Genomic DNA, 13,703 nt, shown 5'->3' with positions numbered 1-13,703 from the left:
TTGTGTGACCTGTCACTCTCTCTATTGTATCTACCGCCGTCACATCATGTCCTGTCATACAGACACCGCGCTTGATCTAGCAAGGGGAACAATTATCATGTCCTACACACAGCTAAATAAACAATAGACTCGCAAACATGCACGCACGCACGCTCCTGATGTCAGTCAGCCTTTCAGACCTGAGTCTCTGCTGGCTGAGATTAGGGCTAATCCACAACTGTTGGAATGAAAGATTAAGAATGAATCACCTGCTGCCGCAAAACTAAGTGTGTGTGTGTGTACCTGCACACCGAGGGGTTTATAGACAGGCCCTATGGGAAAGAAACCTGCTGCAACCACCAAGCAATATTACACAACCCCTATCCTCCTCCACACACACACACACACACACACACACACACACACACACACACACACACACACACACACACACACACACACACACACACACGCACGCACACATGCGCACACACACACACACACACAGCTCATTAGCTTCAGTGGCTCGCTCAAACTGCAAATGCCTTTGAAAGAGCCCTTTAAAGAACCAGGGTTCAAAGGTTTACTTCAGAGGATCCATACACACAAACAGAAACACACACACACACACAGAGCAAGTTTCAGTGTCCGTATTTAATTGGATCGATGTTCTCTCCTCATGGCTTGCTGATAATTGAGGGGACGTGAGTAACATGTGGGAAGCCTTTTGTTACTAAGTTCCTGTTTATAAAGACAGGCAGAACAGACGAGGAGCTCTGCAGCAATGGAGGAGGAGGGCTGGTGGGTGGAGGGTATAGAGATGGATGGATAGAGAGAGGAAAAACGTTGCAGCAATGAGCTCCTGACCTCGTTCGCTCCTCTGTCGGGACGTTGGGCTAAATTATTCAAACACACACACACACACAGTCACATGCCTTTCGCACACAGTATTTCTCGTCGGCATGAGCGGCCTCCCCGTGCTCCGTCGTCGCCTCCTCTGCCTCCGTTTCACATGTGAACACGTAAATGCATCACTCGGGAAGTTTGAGGAGCAGATCTAAAAATGCTCTTACCATATCCATGCTATTATTGATATCTGTAGATTAAAACTGATATCTTTATTTTTAAAATAAACTGAGAAATGGAGACTAAAAGGAAACCAAAACTCTGAAACTGGCAAATTAAGAAGAGACAAAGACAAATCTGGGAAGAGGCATGTGAAAGAACGTGTGTTTTCATGTACTTTTCTCATTCAAGTACTGATCTAAGCCCATTCCTCTGCAACCACTGACACCGTCTAAGACATGAAAGCCATTAGATGAAGAAAAGAAACCTCCACAAACTACAATCCATTTAAAGTTTCATGCATGTAAAATCTCTCACGTTTCAATTCGATCTGACGTCGCTCCCATTTTTCTTGATCTTTATCTCTTGCGATGAGACCTTAAAGACGTTCCCCTGAGAACACACCCTCTCTATTTTGCTCCCATTTCTCCATTTATGTGTGTTGTCTCTACCGCTATTCAGTACAAATAACCTTACACGGTTTTGACTGCCTATGGTGGGTATTTTGAAACAGGGGAAGAGAGATAGGATTTCCAGTCAGAGCAAGTAAAACACCGGGCCTCTGCAAACAGCACGCAGACAAAGAAACAGGTTTCTTCGCAACGGAGCGTAGAGATCTGGTGTCAGCAGTAGTTAAGCAGAACAAAAGCTACAACCTCCTTTGTTTTTCTTGTTTTCAACTCTATTACAGTTTATGTTTGTGGGTAAATCAATACACCTATCAAATGTCTGTGGAAAATCATACGTTCCCAGAATGCAAAGTGACTTTTTGTCTCACCAAACCCAAAGAAATTGTATTTACAAAGATATACACTCACTGGCCACTTTACTAGAAAGTTCCAGGTTGGAACCCGTTTTGCCTTCAGAGCTACCTTAATTCTTAGTGGCACAGATTCAGAGACCGTAAAGCCTTCTACGCAACAACTGATCCACTCTCCTTGAAGTTCTTGATGATCCGATGTATGGTTTAGGTGTACCTAATATAGGCTAACTCCAAAAAGAAGAGTTTCAATTATCAAATTTAAGCTATTTCTAAGATAGCTGTTATTTTATGCACAAGAAGACAGCAGAGAGATGACAGGAAATAATGGAAGACAGAAAAAAAAAAAAAAAAAAGTCCCAGTTGTGATAGTTGGTGGCTAATCTGTTTGGCAATTCTTCTAAGTAAGTGATAGCACTGTCAGTTATTACAGCCTATGGCAACAACTAATGGTTAACTTCATAATTAAGTCCTGAAGATTATTTTTCATAGTCTATAAAACAGTTAGCAAACTGTAAAAGGCAAAATAAACAAGCCATAATTTCAAAAATATGTCCAACAGTTAAATACTGAAATATATTTAGTTCAGTTTAATAGAACACGGAGGGAAAATAAGATTCCCATTTGCATACCAAGAAACAGATGATCAAAGCCCAAAACACTGGGACGCGTAACTGTGCTTATGCCAAGTAATCCATCTCCAGAACAGGTTAGCAACAAGCTAATGAAGGCCATGTGATAATGCTGAAAGCTTCAGAAGAAGACAGTCACGGGAACTGTGTCTAACTACTATTTGTAATGGATCTTTTGGAGTCGATGCCTATGTAACAGGAGGTTTCACCAGCAAAAGGTTTTTTTGGAGCCTTTTGGGGCACAGTGAGCCATCTTCTGTTTGGTGCTGGTTGTTTTAGCTCCACGATGGACCTCAAGGACAGCCTTGCTGCTTGAGGACAGTGCAGAGACATAGCGTGTCTCTTTATCTGAAGAGTAAATGTACGCTATGAAAACCTGTTTGACAGTACAGCTTCAGAACTGGACGACTATGCCCGCTTTGACATGTGTGCCTGCCCTTTCTATAATAAATAAATCAACATTTTACCCACTCACATGATTCTCCTGAACAATTTCTTTTGCACATGAGCAAACCTGACGCAATCACGATTGCCATAAAACTACCACCAAGATGAAGCGTAAACCTCCATGGTTCTTTTTTTTTTTATATTTAAAAGTAGAAATTTGTCATGCCAACAGATGGAGAGGGAGATGGAGGGAGCTGGAGGTCAGGTGGGGGCCAGCCTCCAAGAGGCGATGCTCAGGGTCCAGTTGGGAGTGTGAAGCCGGGCCTTATCATGGCCTCACCCCACTCTTATCAGCCGTGTGCCAGGAAATACACATTCCAGCATCTCCACTGGACAGCTCCGCGTGACCCCACCCATCCGGCCCTTCGTTAATGTAATTACCTTGCTGATACAGAAACACGAGAGGGAAGAGAGTGGTACTGAAAAGATACAAATACACATACACACACACACACACACACACGAGTGATAGCGAGTGAAAAATGATAGCATCATCTCAGTGTATAGTTAATATGCTGCTAGAAGGCATCTATGATTCTCCCTCAGCCAAACACACACACACACACACACACACACACACACACACACACACACACACACACACACACACACACACACACACACACACACACACACACAAGGGTTTGTTAGTGGGAAGGAGGCGCCCTGTTTCTGGGGGTTTTATTTATAGCGAAAGCTCTAACACACAGAGATCCCAGAATGCTTTGTGGGTTTGGGAGACGGTGCCGCGTTTATGCTCTCTAATTTTGAGTCCTGTAATAGCACAAACGCACACAAACACACACCAACACATGCGTGCGCGCACACACACGCGCGCACGCCGCTACTGTAAAGGTGAAAGACAACTGCCATCGTTTCATCTGGATTTTTTTTTTTCCATTCACTGTGCTTGAACAGATGGAAAAGGAAAAGGAGGAAGAGGTGGAGGAGGCAGGGTGAAGAAAAAGCGACGGGATGAGATGTGAATGAACGAGAGGGGAGAGAAAAACGAGACAGAATGAAGGAGAGGGGGGAAAAAAAAGAGGGATGGGAGGGGACGGAGAGGAGAGCGGGGTGATAAAGCTGTGACAGCGGCAGCCATGGTGGTTGTCATGGCGACGGCCGTGGAGAGCAGGTAGAGCACGGTCTCCTGGGAATGAGCGGTGCATGCCTCCCTCCCCCACCCTCAGTCTCTCTCGCTCTCTCTCGAAATCCCTCCATCTCCATGGTTCTGGCCTCGCTCCATCCCTCGTTGCCATTCCAATCATTCAGTCCTCATTTTGCCCCCCCCCCCAGTTCCACATCCCAATATGGCCCATCTCCTTCCTTTCTCTTCCTCCATCACTATCCCTTTATACTACTGCTCCCTCTACTTCCCTCACCCTGGTTTCAGGGCTCCTGTTTTTTTTTTATCCTCTTTAAATCACCCAGCATCCACCCCTCCCCCCTTTTTTCCTTCTTCCTCGCTGCCCCCCATCTTTTCCCTTGAACCCCATCTTGTCATTACCTTAACTCTTTTTCCACGCGTTCTCCATTTCTTGCCCTCCCCTTCATCGCTTTCCCTCATTATCTTATGGTCTGTACACACATCCCCCTTCTTTTTTTTTCCATTCCTCAACCTCCTCTCCTCTTGTCTCTATATTCATCTAACCTCCCCACTCCAGAGAATATGTATGTGAGTATGTCTGCGCAGTGCTGCCCAATTACTGCAAGGGAGTCTGTCTTTGTGTGTATGTGTGTGCACGCGTGTGTGTGTGTGTGTTTAGTATCTACACAAGCTGTGTTTCTAGCCTGTTTTGACCTACCTAAAACACCTCCAGCATTCTCCGTCTCCCTCTGACTCACTGAATCAACAAAACTGCTGCTGCACACCACAACTATTCACAAGCACTGCGTGTGTTTGTGTGTGCGCGTGTGTGTGAATACAGAGTTTTTGAGATAATCAGGACTACAATGCTAATGTGCGTCAGTGCACACATGTGAGCGGGCATGTCTGCACTTGTGTGTGGTGTACCGGTCATGAAGAGAGAAGCCAAAGTTTCCACAACACACAGGACGAAAGGTTCGCATGGCTCAGCACGGGGCTAAATCCTGTGGAGGGCTGCAAATTCATCTTGAGAAGCTTGAGGAACGCTTTCTGCATTTCCTTTCATTTGCACTGACAACCAGTGTAGCTTGAAATGATCTGTGTGCAACTGATGTCTATGTGGGAAGGTTATTTAAGCTATAGCGCTAAATTTTTAGTAAATCTTCCAATCAGTCCAGCCTGTAGAATGACTGTTATCCGTTGTCATCGGTGCGACTCATTATCACTTGAAGGGTTGGGCAATATGACCAAATTCTCCAACTGAATAAACGTCAGTCTAACATCAGGAGACTGCTTAAAATTTCTGTAAAAACAGAACTTTCCTCCAAATAACTAACAGGCAAAGGATTTAGCCTATTGGCTGACCCCAATCACCAGTAGGCGCCCTTGTGCTAATCAATATGCTGTGTTTAGAAGGCATAGTACTACACAGCAGACCAGTAGGGTATTGCAATATGCGTCACTGCACTTCTGGTTACTTTTCTGCAAGGCTACATCTTTGGGTATAGTGTAGTACTGTAAATCAAGCCTAAAACTAACCAAGGCAACTTGCAACTCAGATGGATCAAGTCAACCCTACTGTCTGCTAATGCAGAACCCCCCCCAGAGAATCAGCTGGGATTCGTGCATCTGTGTTGTAGCTGCAAACCCTTGTGAAACCCTACACCGTAATGGGGAAAATACGGTTGAGCGGTGGTAGTGCGTTGGCAGTCCATTGTCAGCTTCAGGCTGGGGGCAGTGTCATAAATAAACTGCAGCCACTGTGCTTTTCATGCTATCTTCTTTTTTAACTTTGATGGTTTTTTCATGCCTCTCCCATTCCTTATGAACACCACTGTCACTCCTTTTCCCATTTCGGCACACTTGTTAACCGATCAGCATTTGATCGACAGATTTCTGAGGACTCCTCAGAAATCCACCTCTCTGTAGGCTGCTCATAGATGCATACCTCCACAAACGAGGCCATCACCGTGGCACAAATTAAGCATAACTTGTTCCATAAACGGAATTGCACCTTCCTAGAAATGCAATTACACACCATGTTGGCACAGCCCACAACGACTGACAGGCCTGTTCAGTACCATTGTTTCCTTCTAACCATGTCCAGCTGCTTCTTCTGCCACCATTTTTCAGAATCAGCTCAAAGAGACAAATTCCACCGCCAACTAGTGTTTTGGCCATGAAATGGCAGAGAAATCCAGGCACACTGCGCACAAGTACAACTGCTGGCAATGGTGTCAGTCACTTGCGTAGGCTACGTCATAGGCTCTACATAGATTCCACCCAGAAGCATAAATTAAGCTTAATACAGAACTGTGTTTTAATGTGAAAACAGCCCCATTACTTCAGTTCATCAGGGCAGAAAAACATCTATTGAATCAGGTAGCCAAAGGAGCCCACCTACATACCAACTGATAACATTACAAACAGATAAACTGTCTCAACTAAGGTGTTGAATATACAGATCGTCTAAATGGCCATGGGTATAAAAATATGTGGAGACTGAAAAAATACTAGAATATGCCTTTAATAATAAGGTTATAAGGCTGAAGCTCTGTTCTTCTTCCTGTTAAGCTGTGCTCTGAGAACAATGCTGGTTAGGCAAGACTTCATGGTACAGGCAAAGCAATTCAGGCTCATTTAGTCTTTGTTAAAAGCTGAGCTACAGCATTTTGAAGCATGTGCAGACTGGCTACTCTTGCTAAATTACAATAATCTGGCCATGAAGACAAAAAAAAGGGGGGGGGCTGGACCTACTTCTTAGCACTTTTAAACTCAAATACTCTTCTGAATTAACTTCCTTTGCCAAAAAAAAAAGGTGTTAAAAGTAGCAGTGAATGATCTCTGCTCTACTCTCTGATTCTTCTGCGCCTGAGAGACACCACTGAGGACAGAAAAACTTACTTAACGTGCACATAGGTATTTGCTAGATTAAAAAAATATATTGTAACGATATAAAAGCAAAGAAAACGATCTTTTTTTTAAATCTCTTGTGGTTGTAGACACCCACCACCTTTGTGTTCGGGGGAAATAATTATGTGCTCTTTACTAGAACAAGAATATCCACAGACGAGGGTCACATGAGACATCTAAATTATTAGTATGCAATTTGACATTAGCAGTTAAAGGTCCCACAGACTGCTGCAGTCTTTCTGAGCTGACTCGAAGCCAATAATGATGGCCTCTGTTTTATGCTCAGTTTTGTACACATCTTTTATTTTGGAGGTCAAACTCCAAACCCAGCAGCAGATTCTCAGCGCCCATTGTTCTCTCAGATCAGAGGAGGACACATCGGCACAGCCGGTGCTGTGCAGGAAGGTTCCTCTGTCCCTCCCGCGCTGTTATCAATTTAATAGTAAATGTGAAATTCTATTCCCATTGGGATGAATCAAGCACTAAAACTCCCTTCACAAGAAAGAAAAACTAATTTCACTCAAATGCAGCACATCTGCCATCCCATGTGATGAGAAATTGCTTTCAGATATGGGCACAGAGCGTGTGTACACACTGAACACACACACATAAATAGCCACAGGGCCGGGGTATGGGAAGCAGATATTTTCCCCACTGAAGTCTATCCTTATTCTCTCACTGTCTCCATGAATGCAGCTCCGGATATGAACCATGATCCTTTTCATTTCCTCTATCCACTGAAAGGTGGATACCATGCTCTCACCCATCCCTTAACACACACACACACACACACACACCTGAAATACTTCCTCCACCCTGGCTGTGTTTTCTACCTGCCAGCTTGTGTGTGTGTGTGTGTTTATGTGAGGGGGGACTTTGTCCTCCAGGAGAGCAAGAAGGACCCACTTCCTGTGTCAAATTGCCTCTCACATTCCACACTCTCCCTCAATCCGCCCGGCTCGGGCTATTTTTTCCCTCCTTCTTGATCCTTCTCTCTTTCTTCCTCTCTATGGGGGGCTTTGTCTGCTATCGGAGGCACAAAACACTGATTCATTCCACGAGTTGAACATGATCCTCAAGAACACGATGCTTTTCCGCCAAACACACACCATAAAACGCACTTTTTCAAGGAGAGCGAGAGAGGGTTGGCGAGAACAAGTAGTTGGCAGTGGAGATTCACTATTTTTGAGCCCACACACAGACAGATGGACAGTCAGGGCTCTCATGAAGGCAAACGGATGCATACGCACACACAGAGGCTATCCGTGGGATACAACAGATGTCTGTGGGAAAATCAGTCTCCCGTGTAAGAATAAGGACGGCCGGATATGATGTCAGAGCTTTGGCAACAGGAAATACGCACAGACACAACACCGTGGAAGCACTCAGAAGACACGCACACACACACACACACACACACATTGACACACAGTCTCCTGGTTTCAAGCCAAGAAGCATCTGAGAAAAGATCTCATCAGCAGATGCACATGACCACGGGTCATGTGTGTTCATTCCAGGCCCAGGGCTGCTTGAGGTTCAGTCTGTAATTATGACCATCGAGGACGGGTCTCTGCGCGTCTATCAGCGCACTCCTCACCATGGAGTGTATTTATGTGTGTACGCGTCACACACCTGTCTCCATCTGTATGCTTAAAGACAGATTAGGTCAGCTGGAGGCCGAGGATCTTTGGCAACGGTTGCAACCGACTGACCTACTAATCAGTGTTTATATCTGGGTGTGTGGCGTTGGAAACAGCTGCCAAAACTGGTGCAGCTTCACAGCAGAAACAGCAAAAATAAACAAAAAAAATAATGAACTCCGACATGAGGACAATACAAATACTGTGTCCAAGCAAAGCATGGGTGAACTGGACAAGAGAAGGCATTAAACAGTCCCAGAACTTTAGGTTCACTGCATGAAAACCAGTACCAGACAAAATGCACCATTAAAAAAATTAATAAAAATAATATCAGCTAAAAAAGGTTCTGCATTTCAGATTGGTTTGTTTTGACTGCATCAAACAAACTACTATAATATTTCAATAAAAACTAGAGAATATGCATAAAACAGGCTGTAACTCCTAAACACTTAATGCAATACTTGTGTTAAACCCCTTTGCACTTCAATCACATCCTGACTGACTGATTTGTTTGTAGCACTGGTTTCTCTGGTCTTAATGGGTTCTCTGAACATTAATTGCACGTGGGAACAGCACGGGACCCTTAAGAGGAAGCAGCCATGAATGAAGGTTAAAAGCAAAAAAAAAAAAAAAAGAATGGAGATGAATTTAAAAACAATGTGCAGCCAAAATAAAGCAAGCGAGGGAGAAATTTAAAGACGGGTATGCCAGGTTCTAGGTTTTTAAACTCAAAAGCAGTTCTGCATCTTGTTTTTTTTTTTTTTTTGGCGCTTGCTTCCTTTTCTCTGAATGATTCAGCGAGCTTCCTCCCTCCTCTTCCTCCACCCCCTCCTGCTGCTTATAGGATAAATCTGGATTAATCGGTAACGGAAAGTGTGGGCGTGTTATTGGGGAGGGGGGGGGGGGGGGTTGAAGCTCGGCGTGGACGGTTCCGGAGAGGAGGTGTGTGCAAAGGGAGATTTTTTTTTTGGAGGGGGGCTCGCGCATTCCCTAAACAGCTTGCCTCCTCGCGATTCCCGATGACATCATTGCATCCGAGCACTCGTTCGCGGACCGCATCGCTGTTAACTTTCCTGTTACCCCACCCACTTTGTGCCACAACCACATACCGCCGCGGGCTCTCTCTCTCTTTCTCACACACACACACACACACACACACACACACACACACACACACACACACACACCACTTCTGGTTATAACCGGAGGATGCCCCCCGGTTGGATTCTGGCATAAGCACAATGAAGCCGCCGCTATGTAAGTAGTGGAGCACCTCTGGACATCCAATCACCCCCGTCACTCACACACCTTCTCTATCTCTCGCTTTCTCTCTCTCTCTCTCTCTCTCTCTCTCTCTTACACACACACACACACACGCACGCCGTCCTGCAGCGCGACTACCCGGTAATAAACTCGTTAAAGCCGCAGTATGACTGGAGCCCCCCAAATTAAGGGCAGGATGTGAGCTGGTGACACAGACACCACATAACGAGGCACCGCACCAAGACCTGTAATCAAACCCAATTAGAGATAACCCGCTAATTACCCTCGCACACACACACATGCACGCACACACACCTCCTGACTCCAGGGGACACAGGCCACAGTAAATCCCGACACTGAGACACAAAGGCTGGTGTGTGTGCGCGTGTGTGTGTCTGTGAGCGTAAAGGCAAGGGTGGGGAGGGAGTGCAGGGGTGGGGGGTGTCGATCCTGGGTCGAGTGCAGGATTTCCTACCGATCACCGACGCGCCGCCAGTCTCGTTAACGATAACGCACCGCACTCATACACATACACACATATGTGCGCGCACGATCACGCATGCACAACCCCCCCCCCGCCCCCAAACCCCCTTCCTTCTGACTCCCGTGTGCACAAGAGCTCCCCGGTTAACAAAGGATCTAAGGGGTCGTGCTTACCGTGGTGGCGTGAGCAAGCAGCGCCGTGAGCGCCAGTAGCCAAGGCAGCTCCATGGTCGGGATGCGCGGGCACAGCCTCCCGGTGCCGCCGCTGCCTTTACGGAGGTTCGGGGAGGTGGAGGGACCCAAAAAAAAAAAAAAAAAAAAAGCTGCTGCTGCTGCCTCTGCTGCTGGCTTCTTGCTCTGGTGTCTCGGTAGTCTGTCCAACTTCAGAGCGCGCGGCCCGTCTGCGCGACCATCCGTCCTTGTAGTCAGGCTTTTAAATCCAAGGCTTCACGCGCTGCCGCCGCCGCTCCTGCTGCTGGCTCCGGTCACCACTGAAGCAGATTTCCACGAGGCCTCCTATCTGTCTGTTTCTCCGAGTTTTGTGTCCGAAACCTGATAATTTACTACCGGTAGACGCCAGACCTCGTCTCTCTCCCTCTCTCTCTTTCGCTCTCTTAATACGCGCACAAGCTCTCTCTATCTCTCTCTCCCTGAACACACACACACACACACACACACACTCGGGCTCTCTCTCTCTCTCTCTCTCTCCTCCCCCTCTCTGTTGAGGGCAGGATGTTCCGTATGGCGACGCTGCCTGGCCTGGGAGTTTGGCAGCAGCAGGAGGAGAAGGAGGAGGGGTGTGTGTGTATATGTGTGTGAGCATATGTGTGCGTTAAAGGGGGGGAGGGGGGGGGGGGGGAATCTCCGCGTGCAAGGGCGAGGATGCCCCCTGCAGCTCGGTTAGGCACCCACAGCCCCGTACAGCGGCCTGTAAACACACATTCAGGAGACGGGTCACTCGTGGCCGCACCCGCGCTGCGGCCTTTGTTAACCGCTCGGGTGGCTCCGGTCGGCTGAACGTATTTGTCGCACACCTTTAACGCTCAACTGCGCTCCTGCGCTGCGATTGGCTCAGTCGCACCTGTGCCTATACGTAATAACAGTTGCTATCACGCGATACTCTGTATCTAATCCCCCCTCCCCATCCCGCTCGTTCCGCCTGCAATATGGTTAACTGCTACTGCACCGCTGCAACCGGAGTGGAAAAATTTAATGACCTGTCATAATTCTCAAGTGGGTTGACACAGGTGTGTCTGAAGGTGAACTTGAGCGTGTTCGGTTTCGTTTCTGAGCTCCACCTGCTGCTGCAGACCACGTGCTGCCAACTAATCCCGAAATTAGACCTTGGGAAATGTTTTCTGCGAGTACTTAAATTATATCTGATTAGTGTGGAAAGACTATTAAGTAGGTTATACCTATAATTAGTGGGATCAGAATGCCTTTCTAGACATTGAAAATATGACTTTATACTGTTTTTAAGAGCACTGGCAAATGAAGACATTAGGTGTGTCTAGTGAATAATCTACATTTTGACATGGCTACAGGTAGCACCAAATCAACTCTTGGGTGTGCTCTCCACGCAGTTATAGTGACTAGAGGTAGATGCCGAGCTTTTATGGTTTAAAAAGACTGCAGGTTGTTCACCCTTTTAGTTACAGTCAGGTTTAAGAAAGCCATGATCACATCTGGATGCACCCGCTCTGCCTCAAACAAAAAGCAGGACAGATATAAACAGGCTCGGGTCTATTTGAATGATTGAACTGGAGGACCAGAAGACTGATGATGTGTTCTGAACAGAGACCTGTTCAACACTGCAGTGCAGCCTGATAGCATCATGGGCTCATTAGCAGTATATTAGGACTGCTTTTCCACTAGTGTCCTCACTGGCCATAGGAAAGCTTTCACTCTCGCTCTTCCCATTGTGATCTTGTAATCATGTGGCTAAGCCATGCAGGGAACCAAAAATAATAGAGGCTGCTTTTTGGTACACATTAAATTGTTCTTTACATCTTACTCTTCAGCACTGCTCGTTTGTCAGTCCTTGCGATGCCCTATTAAGGTGCCAACCTCATTAATCAGCCACATTTATGGAGAAGATGGAACATCAGGAGCAAGCTCCCATGCCCCTTCTCTGACTGTGTGTAATTACAGTCACATCTATTCAGAAGACTGGAACACACACAATGTGCACGGATTCAACATAAAGGCGAGTATTGCACATACAATGAAGCACGACAGAGACTGGTAAATTTTCAAAGTTTTTTTTTTTTTGTTCAGTTTGGTTTCAAAATAAAGATCACACAATTGTTTAGAGACAATCTACAACAGGAGTTACAAAAAATAGTTGCCCAGGCAATAAGCATACACAGGTTCTGTTAACTATACACATATGGTTACAGGTGTGCTCGTAGTAAATATACACAAGGCTGCTCCAAATGTACACTGCGCTGTGGCGGGCGGCCTCTCTCACCCAAAAGGACATGGACAGTATGATACAGCACTTACAGGACTAGAGAAATGCCAAAAAAACAAATAAAAAGAAAAGAAAAAAAAACAAGTCTCCTCTGTACAATCCATGGGTTTACCCCTCAAAACAGTCATGGGCAACTGCGGAGTTTGGGGGGGCGGGTTAAATGAGTAAAAGTTGTTTCTCCCACCCAGCCAGCATACCCATATACATGACACATTTCATGGGGTAAAGCATTCCTATAAAAAGTTCTTAAAAAAAGGTCAAATAGTCCCCCCAAAAAAGGAAAAAAAAAAAAAAATCATCTAACATAAACCAGAAGACACCACTAATCTATCCAAAAAAGTGTCCAATTGGGAGTCGGCGGGAGATTAACGTCTTAAGTTAAGCAGTGACGAGATAAAGATAAAACCAAGCGTGGCGAATCTTTGTACAAGTACAACGCTGTATAGAAAGGGCTTTTCAAAACAAAATTTGATATTACAATTTACAATATACAACAACTCATATGTCACAACCAAGGAGGTGAGAATATACACTGAAATGCACAGGGTTTTTTTTTTTTTTTTTCCTTATTCCCCCCCCCCCCGAGAGTGAGATTTTTTTTTTTCCTTTTTTTCTTCTTCTCATACCAAAAAGGGTGGTAAAGCACTTTTACATTACAAGGGTTTACAAATGTACAATTATACAGTCAGAAGTATGTGGTCACTACTAGGATACATTATAGATACAGATTCAACATCAAAAACCAGAAAAACTACAAAGTTTTATATATATATTTATATATATATGCAAAGGTCTACACCAAGTATACACGTTATATTTATAGAAGCAAGACCAGAAAACGAATCTCCCATGCTAAATGATCTGTCTGCTGGTTAGCTGATGGTGGCGCGCATGTGTGTGGCTGTCTGTGTATTTGTCTATGATTCGGTGACGTCAGACAAATTAAATACTCGTTCCATCT

The 13,703-nt window shown here is 45.5% G+C and overlaps 1 protein-coding gene across 1 annotated transcript in view; it reads right to left on the bottom strand.

Annotated features, from left to right (window-relative positions):
* Nucleotides 1-10,959, bottom strand: part of sdc3 (syndecan 3) — a 40,098-nt gene extending 29,139 nt beyond the window's left edge. Inside the window, 1 exon segment of the mRNA XM_030741355.1 lies at nt 10,444-10,959. Within this exon segment, the coding sequence (XP_030597215.1) occupies nt 10,444-10,497 (54 nt within the window). The 5' untranslated portion in view covers nt 10,498-10,959.
* Between the last annotated feature and the right edge of the window lie 2,744 nt (nt 10,960-13,703).

The sequence above is a fragment of the Archocentrus centrarchus genome, chromosome 11 (genome assembly GCF_007364275.1).
Source record: "Archocentrus centrarchus isolate MPI-CPG fArcCen1 chromosome 11, fArcCen1, whole genome shotgun sequence".
NCBI lineage: Eukaryota > Metazoa > Chordata > Actinopteri > Cichliformes > Cichlidae > Archocentrus > Archocentrus centrarchus.
Note: the sequence above shows the minus strand (reverse complement) of the source record. Positions and strands in the feature narration are given on the sequence as shown.